This window comes from Glycine soja, chromosome 12 (assembly GCF_004193775.1).
Source record: "Glycine soja cultivar W05 chromosome 12, ASM419377v2, whole genome shotgun sequence".
In the NCBI taxonomy this organism is placed as follows: domain Eukaryota; kingdom Viridiplantae; phylum Streptophyta; class Magnoliopsida; order Fabales; family Fabaceae; genus Glycine; species Glycine soja.
In genome coordinates, this window is record NC_041013.1 from 33348085 (window position 1) to 33362754 (window position 14670).

A 14670-nucleotide genomic window follows, 5' to 3' on the forward strand; every position below is an offset into this window, starting at 1 on the left:
AAATTGTTCTTTACTTCTTTTCTATTAAGCCTGCATATTCCTTTTTAAAGAGAGAATTAAAATTTGGTAGGAAAATTTTTTTAAACTTAATTCATCTCCTCTTAAGTTATTGAGACCAGTTATTTAACAATAAATGTTTCATTCTTAATATTGTAATAAAGTGTGTACGTGTAATAATGATGTTAGGAGTATATGTAAGGGTCGGACTTGGGTAGAAATTATTGTCATGAGCCCCATGGCTCTCTAGGTAGAGTTATCCCTTTGCTGTAGCATCTGTCCGTACATCATTATTACTTGTTGTTATCTTCAATTAGTTTCTAAATATAGGATTTGATATTTCCAAAGATATAAAGTAATTAGGCTTAGGCCCAGTCAATATCACTTTTAAAAATACGCATATAGTTATCTTGAAATAACATCTCCCAAACATGGGCTTTAAATCAGTAATGGGTGTACTTTTCTTTTTAGGATTCTTTGTTCACAAGTGGCTAAGCATGTACATGTACGGTTATCGTTACACGCATCTCTTTTCTCTCTATAAAGTCTTATCAATACGAACGTAGAAAGCAACGTACAGGCTTTAGAAGGCAATAATTGCTGTGGTCCAAAAGAAGTACATGTAAGAGACGCAGGAAGGTATATCGTGCATATTAATATTAAATGGGTTCTATTTTATTTATTTACAAAGCCAAGCACATGGGCTTTAAGGAAAATTTGCAACCAATTGAAGAACAAATTCCACAGCAATGGCGGGATTTGTATGCACTTGTTGGATTTTCTTTTCCACATATGGGATGAAGCCTGAAGGTACCAAACGGTTACTCGTTTAAAGCTGTTTGCTCACCCTTATTAATGGCCGTACCGGTATCAAATACTTCTCCACTTGCTTCCTTAATGTCTGGTAAGAGAAAGGGGTAAAAATGATTGCAGAGTTTTAAACTGTAGAATAATGAATAGAATAGTACGAAAAGATAACGTTAATCAGTACAGGTAAATAAGACTTTTTTTTTCTTTTTTATCTTTGTACAAACAAGTGATTAATTTGAGTGTTGCTTAATGAGTTCAGTCCTTTAAACAAGTGATTACTTTTTTTTTTCTTAAATATTGCTTACCCGTTGGAAGAGGCTATTCGGGAATATGGCACGAAATGAGGTTCTTTTTCATGGGGTCATATTTATAGAGAAGCAAACCAAGTTATTGATGCTAAGGCGAAGTTTGGATTTTCCATCGAGGGAGATGGGAGAGTTTTTTATGTTATACCTTTCTTTTTGTATTGTCTTGTTAAGACATGTAGAAGCAAGGTTTCATGATGAATGTGATTCAAACGTGTTTTGATGATAACAATGATGACAACAAAAGATGATGACAAAGGAGATGAACAAAAAGCTCAAAGAAAAAAGAACATCTCAAGTGAATCAAGAACAAGTCAAGAGTTCAAGAATCAAGAAGAATTCAAGACTCAAGAAGAAAGCCTAGAATCAAGAATCAAGATTCAAGATTCAAGATCTCAAGAATCAAGATCAAGATTTAAGACTCAAGATTCAAGAATGAAGAAAAGACTCAATCAAGATAAGTATTAAAAAGTTTTTTCAAAACTTTGAATAGCACATGAGTTTTTGACAAAACCTTTACCAGAGAGTTTTTACTCTCTGGTAATCGATTACCAGTAGCAAAATGTGTTTGAAAAATTTTTCAAATTGATTTTACAACGTTCCAATTATTTTCAAAAGGTTGTAATCGATTACAATGTTTTGGTAATCGATTACCAATGCCCTTGAACGTTGAAATTCAAATTTAAATGTGAAGAGTCACATCTTTCCACTCAAAAGCTTTGTGTAATCGATTACACTTATTTGGTAATCGATTACCAGTGACTTTCTAAAAAAAATCAAAAGATGTAACTTTTCAAAAGGTTTTTGATTTTTTCAAATTGGTTTTAAGTTTTTCTAAAAGTTATAACTCTTCTAAATGGTCTTTTTGACCAGACATGAAGAGTCTATAAAAGCAAGGCTTTGTTTTGCATTTCAATAATCTTGAACACATATTCATACAATCTTTTACAAGCCTTGAATCTCTTTGAACTTCTTCTTCTTCTTTGTACCAAAAGCTTTCTGAAGTTTTCTGGTTTTCCAAACCTTGAAAACTTGTGCTATTCTTCTTTTCATTCTCTTCTCCCTTTTCCAAAAAGAATTCGCCAAGGACTAACCGCCTGAATTCTTTTTGTGTCTCTCTTCTCCCTTTTCCAAAAGAACAAAGGACTAACCGTCTGAATTATTTTGTGTCTCCCTTCTCCCTTGTCAAAGAATTCAAAATGACACAGTCTGAGAATTCTTTTGATTCTTCCCTTTCCCTAATACAAAAGTGTTCAAAGGACTAACCGCCTGAGAATTCTTTTGTATCCCCATTCACAAAGTATCAAAGGCTTAACAGCCTGAGATCTTTGTCTCAACACATTAGAGGGTACATCCTTTGTGGTACAAGTAGAGGGTACATCTACTTGGGTTTGACTGAGAACAAGAGAGGGTACATCTCTTGTGGATCAGTTCTAGTGGAGGGTACATCCACTAGGTTCAAAGAGAACAAGGAAGGGTACATCCCTTGTGAATCTTTGCTTGTAAAAGGATTTTTACAAGGTTGAAAGAAATCTCAAGGACCGCAGGTCGCTTGGGGATTGGATGTAGGCACGGGTTGTTGCCGAACCAGTATAAAAACTCTTGTGTGTTTGTTTCCTTCTTCCCTACTCTTTTACTTTCCGCTGTGCATTTAATTTCCGCCTTTACTTTCTGTTAAGTTTCTCTTCTACTCATCATTCTCTTAACAATTTAGTAAAAGCCTTAATGACCTTCTGGGGTTTTCTTGCTGGTTAATGACCTCCTACTACTTTTAGAGGATTTTGATCTCTCTTGTGTATTCTCGACATTTAAAATAAAATTGGGGAGATCAATGTGTCTTCCAAACATAAATAAATACCAAGTTAAAAGAAGATAAATAATCAATCAATAAAAAGGAATGAAGTAATATGAAAAGTGGATAGCATCTCAAATTCTCAGTTGGTTAAGAGAGAGAGAGAGATACCTTCGTGTCCTCGTCTATGACAGAATCGAGATTGGAGTATAGGAGTGGCAACTCCAAATCGGCAACTCCAAATCCAAAATTAGTGAATTAGTGAGAGACAAAGAGAGTTGTAGGGGGGAATAACAAGATCCTTTGTTTCATAAACTGAGCTAAAAGTATTTTGGTTTCTTCTTATTATGCAGTTCTCTAGGCTGGACAGTAGGTGAATATTCTTATAGTTTAAATATTAGTTTATTTAAGAATAGATACTAGAGATATTCAATTCAATTCACTGTAGGATGGGTATGTATTAAATTAAAACAAAAAAAATTGTGTCTAGTTCATTATGATAATTACATTAGCGTTGCTATAAGTGTTAGATGAACAACTAAAAACATGCATTCAATTTCCTCCAGTAGATGCATCATCTCACTCATGTTTGGTGCTTCAATATTTCTTATGAGGGAGGGGAAAACAATAATGAAAATAAATTGGAACTTGAAAGAGGTAAAGCAAGAGGTCTACAATAATAGCAAAAAGACATATGGAACATAAACATAATCAAGATATGGAATGCGGAGTTGGTTGCGTACTTCTTTAGATGAGACATAAATATAAGGAATGTCTGACTCTTCACAAAGAATGGGAACATGAGTGATGACATCAATTGGTGATATGTTCCCAGCAATCACACACAATATGCATTCACAATACAAGAAAATTAGGGTAAGCATTTCTAATGTTTTTGTGAGAAAGAAAAAGTTAGAAAGAAAGCAGGCAAACCCTTTATGACCTCTCCTTATACTTTTAACGACCTCCTTCACTCCTCTTTTCAAGCATTTGTGTTCGGCAGCTGAAACAACACAATATATATACTTAACTAACACCAAGCAGCAAATAAAAAAAAACACAGACAAATTGAGAGAATGTGAATGGATGATAAAGCTAACCTCTATGAACAAGTTTTAGGGTTCGCTTGCAAAGCTTCTTCCCAGCAAGAGGTTTAGCAATGTGAGGAGTGAGGACTGAGAGTTGTAGGCTGTAGCAGCGCAAAATAAGCTTTAGGAATTAGGTTTTTCAAATTATAACATTTGGGGCGGGTCGGGGTTGGGGTGGATATCTGTAATCCCATGCACGCCCCCGCCCCGTTTTGAGTTATCGAGAAAAACCCGAACCCGACCCCGAACCCGATCAACACGGTTTTTATTCGTCAAAGTCGGGGCGGGTTCGATTCGGTTCCCGTGGGGTCGGGTTCCGCTGCCACGCCTAATCTCACCTCTATATGCCTTCAAATTTTTCAAAAAATATTAATCTCGATGAACAATCAATGAATATAAAAGAAAAGTTTAAATATAATTTTTATCCATGAAATATATTTATATTTACTTTTTGTTCCCAAGAATATTTTACTTGACTTTTTTTTTTCATTTTTAGTGCCTTATAATGTTTTGTTCACTTTAAAATAGTCCCTTTAAAAAATTCTTGATAGAGACTAAAAGCAAATGATGTACAACATTATAGAGACTAAAAAAAAAGAAATGTATTAAAAGGATTGAAACAAAATAATAAAGATCAAAATTAAAATAAGAATTTTAGAGGAATAAAAACATATTTAAGAAAAAAAAGTAAATGAGATATTTTTTATTTGGTTTAGGAGATAAATGAGAATTGTACTTATATGTATTTATTAATGGGCATCTTCGTTATCATACTCCTTGCCATTGTTCAGCTAGCTAAGCGGAGTTCTTTTTTGTTTTCCTATCAACATGGCGTTTTATAGGCAAAAGTCCAACCAGCTACGACAAATTAACATCATCGAACCATTAGCATCAAATTGGACGAGGAGACTACGTCATGCAATGTAATAAGAGAAAGAACGAAGAAAATGACCCTCAAATCCTCACTGCATCACGCTCACAAACGACATGGCAACACCCTATCTCTCAAAAGCCTGCAATATGGTATCTAAATTGAGTTTCAGCCACAACGGCTATATTTATTTTAAAAAATACTTTTTAAATGAATTTGACAACTTTTCTTACGGTTTTTTAATCAACTAGCCTAAGTACAGTACTTAAAAGAATAAAAAAAAAAGAAGAAGACTTCTATCAAAAATCACAATAGAAATACATTTATAATACGTTTAGAGTTTTTATGTAAGATTATTATAAAAATACGTTTATAACAGTAGATATAATTATATTATAAAAGAAGGTTCTTTCTATAAATAGAAATTTTTTACCCTTGTTATTACTTATTAGAATTTTTTATATAAAAGAAGTTTGACTCTCTAGTTATTACTTATTAGAATTTTCTTTAGTAGGAGAGAAAAGACTTATGGTATCTGTGGGGGCTCACCACCATCGGAAAACTTCAATATTGGATAGGATGTTTTTTCCCATTATAAATATGAAATATTTATTAAATTTGTTAATGATTAATATCTCTTGGAAAATATGACTCATCACTTATAAAAGAATTCGTTTCATTTAATCATTTTCTTCATTTAGAAGAATCTCACTCAATATGTTATTTTAAAAATTGAGTTAAATTTTACTTAGACTTGTTTAATGTTTGTTTAAAGAAATATATTTGTATAATTAAATATTACACTTCCTAACAAAGACTAAAGACATTAGATTGTTTTTCACCATTACCCTTGAAGGAAACTGTTATTCTTATGTAACCTTCATTATGCCAATTCGTGATGTAGTACAAGCCAGAAAGTACCATCGGATATCACACATAGTTCAGAGTTGGGACTCACCTTTGTGTGTGCATTGAGCCTAAGACATTAGCCATAGCATAACCAGCCTTTTCTGTTCTCTTTGTTTCTCTTTCATAATTTTGGCTTTACAACGCACATTGTGGGCCATTAACCATTCCTAGTGAATGCCGGAGCTCCCACGCGTATTATCTGACTTGAGAGACTCAAACATTTCGTATCTCTACTATCTTAATCACTGGTCACTTACCACCACCCCATTGACCATGCAATGCAATCCCCCTCTTCAGGGAATGGGAATTTCTCATGTTCTAAGTTTTAATTTCTCACAGTTTTTATATTTTATTTTTATTTTTTTGTCATATCTTTATTCATTCTTTTTCGACTAAACCAACAATTGAACAATGCTATGTTTTTTTTTTATCAAACATGAAGTATTTTCTAACATTACTCTCTTCTGAACTTTATTTAAAAAATTATCTCTTTCAATAAATTTTTTTTATAGTAATGGATTTGATGATCAAATCACTACTAGAAAATATACATATTACATCACTCAGATAACATTGGTTTATATAAAAAATAATATTAACAAATAGACGGTGACATTATAATAAATTAGTGAATATTATTAGCATCAATTCTAATAAAACCAATGTTAAGTATTAAACTCAAGATGATGTCATGTGTCAAGCATCAATATCAGTTTTGTTTAGAACCAATGTTGTTTTGTCATCGTTGTACCCGTCGAAGGCGTTGCTTGTCACTACCTCTCTTTGTGTTTGTCAAACTAGTTTGGAGCCCTCGCCCCTCATTTCAATGTCGGTCCTTGCCTTTTGTTGCCGCCGTCATCGATTTCAGATTCAAATATTATATTATTTTGCTATTTTCAGTTTCTTATTTCTTCCTTAAATCATTGTTAGGGTTCTAGGGTGTGAGCTTGATTATGGAGTGAGAGAGTGTTGGGTTCCAGTAGGGTGATTTTTCATACTCAGTGTATGGTGAAGTGTTGTTGATGATTAAGGAAGTGGTGCTTCATTTGAACTGTGGATATAAATTTATCAAACTCATAATTTCTCAAAATCCTTAGTGGGAGGAAGAGATGATTCTGACTCAGAAGCTTCACAACGCTTTCAAAGGCACTGTCGAGAAGATCACTGGCCCCGAACCATTTTCGGCGTCAAAGAAAAAGGAGTTCTCAATGTCTCTAAGCTCGTCACCGTCGGTGATAATCTCGTTGCCAAATGCCCCACCTGGTCCTGGTAATTCTAATTTTCAATTTTCCCTCTTTTCCTGATTATATTCAAGTTGCCTCTTTTAGTCTTTTGAAATCCCAATTTGAATGATTTAGTAAATGTGTGGTTCTGTTTTCCAATAGGGAATCAGTATGGAGTCTGGCAACAAAGTGGATTGTGGCCTCATATTGATTTATTATTGTTGATCTATAAATCATTTAAGGATCTGTTTTTCAAACTACATGGACTCTTAATCGAAGGACCGGTTTCAAACTATGGTTATGTCATGTCTATGTGGACTGTGGAGCATTTGGAGGAAAACAAATGAAATAGTGTGGAATGTAAAGTTGGAACAAGCTGATGCAGTGTCGAATAGAGCTACTAAAATGATCATTGAGTGAACTTTTGTTTAGGGAACGTGAGTGTTTGTGGATGACCCTAGGGCTAGCAAACACATCCAAGCAAGTTCTAAGAAGGTTATCATCACTGCTCCTGCAAAGGGTGCTGATATTCTAATGTATGTTGTTGAAGTAAATGAAGGGGACTATACTCATGAGATCTCTAGCATTATAAAGTCTGTGACCAACTCAAGAGTTTACACAGACTCGTGAGAGTTTCATAGACTTGACTTGTAGACTCGTAAGAGTCTACTTCATATAAAAATAATAACAAAATATCTATAATTAACATACTAATTAAATATTTCAACAACATAATAAAGCAAAATAGTAAATCATAAAGTTTAGAATATTTAAATAATCAAGTCTAGTAATAATACATCACTACTAGACAATAACTTGTAGAGGTTGTAGTAGAGGTAAGTCATTGTCATCAAGGCTTTGATGTTATTAGAGAACAAATGTTTGATATTATTAAAGGTGAGAATTTTGTATTTGAGAATAACACGCTAAATGAAAGTATCTTGAATGCTAAATAAATAAAAAACAATAAAAATGACTTACATTTTGGTCTAATTTTTTTAACTTGCTAACTTGTTAATTCTGTCGTAAACTCGAGAGTCTACCGAGTTTACTTAGAGTTTATAGAGTTTACCGAGAGTCTACTAAAAAAAGAGTTTACTCAACAGTCAACTTGCAGAGAACAAGTGGACTCGTAAACTCGTAAGAGTTAACGAGTTAACTCAAGAGTTTGATAACCATGTCTGTGACAATCAAAGCATTGCTCTGTGTGTGTGTGTCTGAACGAAACATTGTTTTTGTGCCAATTGATTGATTATTCTTATTCCATTCCTATTAAGCGGTTATATTTTCTTTTTCTTATACAATGTTTCTTCAACATGCAACAGCGCTTCCTGCACCACAAGCTGTCTTGCTCCCTTTGTGAAGATCTTGGATGAAGAGTTTGGTAAGCAAACACTCACCAACATCTCACTGGCAGCTATTATTTAAGAGAGATAATCCAAACTCAAAGTCATTTCCCTTTGGTCTATGTTTCCAGGAATTGTGAAAGGAACCATGACAACCACACATTCCTACACAGGAGACCAGGCACAATATTTATCAACCACAACTTTGTTGAATCCAACCTTACCTTACTTACAATATATGTGTTCAAAGTGGATGTATCTAGTGAGAATGTTTTTTGATGTGAGCATGAGAAGAATAAATATTAGTCTTTAGATCTTATCATAAATAATCAAGATTAAAATACACATGTCATCTTGAGTTTTTAAAAAGTCACACCACTATTTTTAGTTATATGGCCCATATTTACATTTCTCTTTTTTTATAAAATAATATTCTCACTCGTTATAATAATTTCTACCAAGTCATATTGCAACTGAGAATGGATAACTAGTTATATACTGCTAAGCAAGAATAGTGCATGTGTTTTTGCATGGGCTTTTGAAAGCTTCACACTGTGACTTGAGAAGATCCAGGGCTGTAGCACTTAACATTGTCCTAACCAACACTGGAGCTGCCAAGGCCATGTCTCTAGTGTTGCCACAACTTAAGTTCAAGCTCAATGGAATTGCCCTCCGTGTGCCTACACCCAATGTTTCAGTCGTTGACCTTGTTGTGAATGTTGAGAAGAAGGGTCTTACTGTTGAAGAGGTAAATGCAACATTCAAAAAGGTAGCTGAGGGGCGGCTCAAAGGTGTATTGGACGCGTGTGATGTTCCACTTGTGTCTATCGACTTCCGCTGCTCTGATGTTTCTTCTACTATTGATTCCTCCTTGACTATATGGTCATGGGAGATGATATGGTTAAAGTGGTTGCTTGGTATGACAATGAATGGGGTTATAGGTTAGTTCACTCTTCATGTATAATAAACTATCATCACTGACTCATGTTTTAAACATTATACTCATTAAATAGAATTACATAAGAACATTTGTAATTTGATTTTTACACTGTTAGTCAATCATAAATTGTTATTCAGTGAGTTTATTAACTTATATAGTAACTGTTTTAGAAGTTATACTAAGGACGATTTCTCATTATGCTAACATTGGATAGAAACTAAAGTCTTAAAACATTCATAATCATGTCTCCTTTTATTAGTCATTATTGTACATCTCAATATTCAATTGGTTGAATTGAAGTTACTTGTTATAATGGATCACGTTATTGATGGTTACTGTGTTGGGGATTGCAGCCAAAGAGTGGTTGATTTGGCATATCTAGCAAGCAAGTGGCCAGGGTATTGTTTATTTACTGGTCAGTAGTATCATCATGTTCTAGTGCATTCTTATTCCCTTGCTAAGGGGTGGGAAAGTTACATTCCCATGGGAAAAATGGAAATTATATTTTTATTCATTGTTTTGTGTTCTTTCAGGAAAATTAATGTTTCATTTTGTTCGAATTAAGTCAATACTTGCAACTGATGCTTGACAATGCTGTAAGAATTATTCAAGAAGACAGTAACATCCGGCACAGCATGTCCCATTTGCCTTGAAGAAAATTGTTAGGCTAATCCAACAATTCCTTATGTTGCTCTACCTTGTCAGCACAGGTACATCTCTCTAGATATGCACTCTCATCTCACATTATTGTTTTGCCACTTTAAACTTCTTTTTATAATTCAGTGGGATTATAGCCTACGGAATGTTTATATATGCTTCAAATTTAGTTGCTTCTCATTAAAAGAGAAGGACTAAGCAATGGTTGACAATTTGTTGTGGTAGATATTGTTACTAGTGTCGTAGGACACGATGTGCTGCTGCTCCATCATTTAGGTGTTCCAGGTGCAGTGAGTCTGTTGTTTCTATGCAACAGCATGGTGGTGTCCCCACAGAATGATTATTGTTAATAAGAAATGATCTTTTAATTTAGAGTTAGGGAGCATTTGATCTGCTTACAAAATTAGCATATAAAATACTACCTGAAATTATGGTGGTATTCTATATCCCTTACTTTCTCTTTAGTTGGTTTCTCCCTTATTATTATTATTATTCACATTTACTTGGGAAAGCAGATCAAATTTCTTCATAGCATCACTTACTTCAGTTCAGTGGGAAGCATTCTTTCCCTTGTAGCAATGTATCATTTAGTTACCCCTCATACATTTCTTTCTGTTATTATTAAGTTAAACTTTACACTTGTAAGTTATATATGTTGTGATTGGATATAAATATTGAAAGATTAGCTCTCCTTTAAACTAAAAAGCTAAGTTATTGAAAGAGCCAAAATATCATTTATAGAGTACTTGAAACTAGAGTGATTTCAATCAACAACTGAAATTATTATTATTATTATTATTATTATTATTATTATTATTATTATATTAAATTTTGTTTTGCAAAATCTAACATCGTTTGGTCTAAAACCGATGTAGAAAGTGTTTTTACAACATCGGTTTTGGCCAAAACCGATGTTATAAAGGCGCATTCAACATCTAGAAAGTGGAGACCAGAAGTTATAGCGTTAAGAGCCATCAAGAATCTTGATTCAATGTCTCTTGAAGAGCTTGTTGGAATTCATAAAACCCATGAGAAAGAGCTTGCTCACGACGAAGGAACAAAGAAAAGGAAGTCACTAGTCCTTATGATTCAAAGACCAAAACATAACTCTACGTCCAAAGAGTTATCATCCAAAGCCCTTATTGTTAATAATGCTTTAGAAGAAGAATCTGACGATAATGACTCTGAAGAAAAAGATGAAGCCCCCATTAGGCACATCACATTTGAGGATGCCCCACTGAAGCAAGGCTTTATAGGCCACATAAAGGTAATCTAGACTTAAAGGTATAGTTACTACTTTGTTGGTTACATTGAATGCCCTCACGAGTGTAAGTTTTACAATCCTACTATAAGATTCTTCTTTGAGACGAAAATGCAAGATTCTTTGAGAAAGTTGAGTTTGAAGGGAAAGGAAATGTAATACCCAAGTTTTGAGTACTAGGAATATACGACAAGGAGAACTCTTATTAGGACCTTTTTGTTATATTTTATGTAAATATTTGCTATTATTATTTTTGTATTATTGGTTTTGTCCTAAGCATGTACTTGTGTCGTGATAGTGTGTTCATATACACGTGTGTATTTTGTGTACATTATTATTATTATTATTATTATTATTATTATGTTGTTGTTGTTGTCGTTGTTGTTGTTGTTGTTGTTGTTGTGTCTTTATTATATTATATTATATTTTGTGTTAGAAGAGTATTAGATTAATTTGTCGTAGTTAAAATTCTTGAAAAGTTGTCTACGTCTAGTGTTAGTTTTATGATGACAACCTAGATAAACCACATCATATCTTGAGTTTTAGTTGTTCGTTTGAGGTGTTTTTTGCGTCATTAGAAAACTTGCTGAAAAGGCTACAATTCATGCATGCACTTTAGAAATAAAAAATCAGCTTCTATCTTAGAGAAAATCAACTTCATAGTAGGTCACTTGATCATGAAAAATACTCTAAGTCCCACATTGGGTAAAATAACATCATGAACTCCTTTCTTCCCCTATATATAAAGGAGACCAACAAGCCTAATAGGAACCAAAGAATTAAGCAGGCTTAGCATTAGGCGCAGAGACCTTCAGTTAATATTTTTATATCTCCCTTTAAGTTTTCAAACTCAGGGAATTTAGACGGCTTAAGATTGTGTTTTAAATCACAACCAAGTTTTTGCCATAATAAGAATTGTTGTGGAGACCACGGTGGACGAAGCAATTGGGTCAATGCGTTCTTGGGAGTGGTCACGAGATTGTCTTTCATTCTATTGTTGAGGGATTGCTTCATTTAAGGTTAGGGGGAGTGGGTTCTCTCTTTTTCTTTTGTTGTATGAGTAGTAATGAGCCACAAGTACATTGTGTGATCTTAGGTTTATGATTATAGCGAGTTTATTTTCTTGGATGTATTGTGAATACCCTAAATCACTTTGTTTTGTTATGATTTGGGTGAATTTGATTGTCGTATGTTTTGATGTTTTGACATTTTGATATTCTTGAAATTGAATTTGATAATTGATGTTGGACGGCATGTGTGGATTTTCTGATCGAAAATTTTAACTTAGAACACCCGAACATGTACTTAAATGATAGAATTAAACTTTGTGTTAATCATAATAGTTGTATCCCTCGATGTTATCTAGCTAAGAGATTTGATTAACTCGAAAAAGATTTATATAACTCCAGATATTGCAATTTTAGTGAGTAAAGGTTAAGCTGTCATAATTATGCAGTCAGATTGTATATTTCCTAATCTTAGGTTTCTAAATGATTGAAAGGGACTTTTAGGTTAACATAGAAGTTGTAGATAACTTTCTTATATTTCTAATGAGATAAGAATCAACTTAATAGGATTAGTGCAACTCTTAACATGACTATTATACTCTATGAAAGTCATAGTAATGTAGGAATGTTAACCCGTTGGCAAGTGTACCAATTTGTCACAAGTAGTAAAGTTAAAATAGAAGTCCAAGTGTTGAATCCACTGTATACCCAATTTGCAAGCAAGAGATAAGGAATTACAATAGATAGAAGAAGGAAAGAATTTGAAAATTAAAAAGGTAAGAGCAATAAAATAAACAAGAGTTTGGGGAGGAGTTTGGGGCTTTTCTTGAAGCTTCTACATGTCTAGGGTTTTCTAGAGAGAGAAAGGTCCAAGTTCCAAAGAGTTTGAGAGATTTTGTTGTGTGAAGACCTGCAGAGAACCGAGCTTGAAGAGGAAGCCGTCCTAAGAGCTTGAGATGAGTTTGTGAGTGATTGTGAGGTTCTAGAGGTGGAGGAGAAATCCTCACCACTTGTATTTCTTCAATCCTTCATCTTTCTCTTCTATTTGTTGTAAAGGAAGTTTCCCAGTTATGGAGAGCTAAATCCTCTGTTGGTTCTTCCTTGTAGGTACTTGATGTAAATATCTTTTTTTTTATCTATTTAATGATGTTTTGTGTGTTCACTGTGCTATCAGAACTTCATTCTACCATGCTTTTCCCTTGATCACATAGATGCATGTGTTTTTAGGATCCTTCAACAGTGGAAACTGGTCTAATTCTTAGAACTTGATAGGATGGGGCTAGTTTATCGTATTATCACGAGGGATTGGGGTATGGTAACCTAGTTGTTGTATGTTTGTCTCAATGAGGTTCTGGTCGAGTTTAGTCCAACAAGAGGAATCTGCGGATGATGCCTAATCAGGATTAGGCTAGACTTTCATGAGGAATCGGGGTTTAGCATTTCAGGAGACACCATAGAACACATGAGCATTGTTAAATAGAGAATATCCTTTTAACATCAGGAACCTATTAGGAAGACCAACGTGTTACCAACTTGTCTTTACGCGTCATTACTCACGTGATTTTCCTTTTAATAGTTAGTTTACACACGTGTTCATAGTAAACACATCTCTTTTTATACTAGACACCTAGTCACTGAAGTAGCTTTACCAAGTAACACAAGTTTCCCGAGAGTTCGATACTCGGTTCTTACCGTTTTACACTACTTGCGCGATCTGATGCACTTGCCACGACCGAACAAGTTTTTGGCGCCGTTGCTGAGTAACTTCTTTCTATTTGGAAAATTAGTTTAGTCCTAGGTGTCTATTCTTTATTCTTTGATAAACTGTGGATATTTACTTTCGATTCATATTTGTTTTCCTCTTGAACTGGATAACCGTTTTCTCTGTTAGTGTTTTATATGCATAGATCTCCCATAGGCAATTTAGTTCCTCTGGACTTGGAGATTGAAGCTATGTTGAGAAGGAACAGAGCCGAGAGGAGAAGAACATTATTGCAAGACAGGATAGTAGCGTCCATTCTTGAGGAAGAAACTCAATTTTTTGATTCTTCATCACCTGATTCACCATCATCAGGGGAATTTGTGACCTATTTGCCAAAAGTCGTTTCCATGGCAGATGAGCACTAGCAAAGGGTTACTCTTGATGACTATTCAAGCAGTTCAGTGCCGCAATTCTTTACTAGCATTGCACATGCTGAAGTGCAAGATCACAACATAAACTACCCTCATTCTATGATTCATTTAATACAAGGGAACTTATTCCAAGGATTACCAAATGAGGACCCCTATGCACATTTGGCAACATTCATTGAAATTTGTAACACCGTAAATATTACAGGTGTGCCAGATGAAGCCATTAGACTCAGTATATTTTAATTTTCCTTGGCATGAGAAACCAAAAGGTGGCTCCACTCATTTAAGGGTAACAGTCTGAAAACTTGGGAAGAAGTTGTTGAAATGTTTC

At 34.2% G+C, this 14670-nt stretch overlaps 2 protein-coding genes and 1 pseudogene across 2 annotated transcripts in view; 2 read left to right on the forward strand and 1 right to left on the reverse strand.

The window, feature by feature from the left end:
• The window catches only part of LOC114378939 (H/ACA ribonucleoprotein complex subunit 2-like protein), a 28035-nt gene extending 22179 nt beyond the window's left edge, over nt 1–5856 (reverse strand). Inside the window, exons 1-4 of the mRNA XM_028337521.1 lie at nt 5822–5856; nt 4005–4093; nt 3838–3907; nt 3648–3753 (exon numbers count right to left, since the gene is read on the reverse strand). Of these exons, the coding sequence (XP_028193322.1) occupies nt 3648–3753; nt 3838–3907; nt 4005–4093; nt 5822–5856 (300 nt within the window). The remainder of the gene's footprint in view (nt 1–3647; nt 3754–3837; nt 3908–4004; nt 4094–5821) is intronic.
• A 527-nt stretch (nt 5857–6383) lies between these two features.
• On the forward strand, nt 6384–7698 carry LOC114379357. The gene is made up of 2 exons (XM_028337999.1): nt 6384–7041; nt 7158–7698. The coding sequence occupies exons 1-2, from the start codon at nt 6882–6884 to the stop codon at nt 7340–7342; spliced, it is 345 nt and encodes a 114-aa protein (XP_028193800.1). The 5' UTR covers nt 6384–6881; the 3' UTR covers nt 7343–7698.
• A 474-nt stretch (nt 7699–8172) lies between these two features.
• LOC114378940 lies at nt 8173–11542 on the forward strand (annotated as a pseudogene).
• The last annotated feature ends 3128 nt before the right edge of the window (nt 11543–14670 follow it).

What these genes read in the sequence shown, in the direction of transcription:
- LOC114379357 (XM_028337999.1), top strand. Translation starts at nt 6,882, where the DNA reads ATGATTCTGACTCAGAAGCTTCACAACGCTTTCAAAGGCACTGTCGAG. An exon ending in AAATGCCCCACCTGGTCCTG is followed by an intron (nt 7,042 to 7,157) that starts GTAATTCTAATT and finishes GTTTTCCAATAG; the next exon opens with GGAATCAGTATGGAGTCTGG.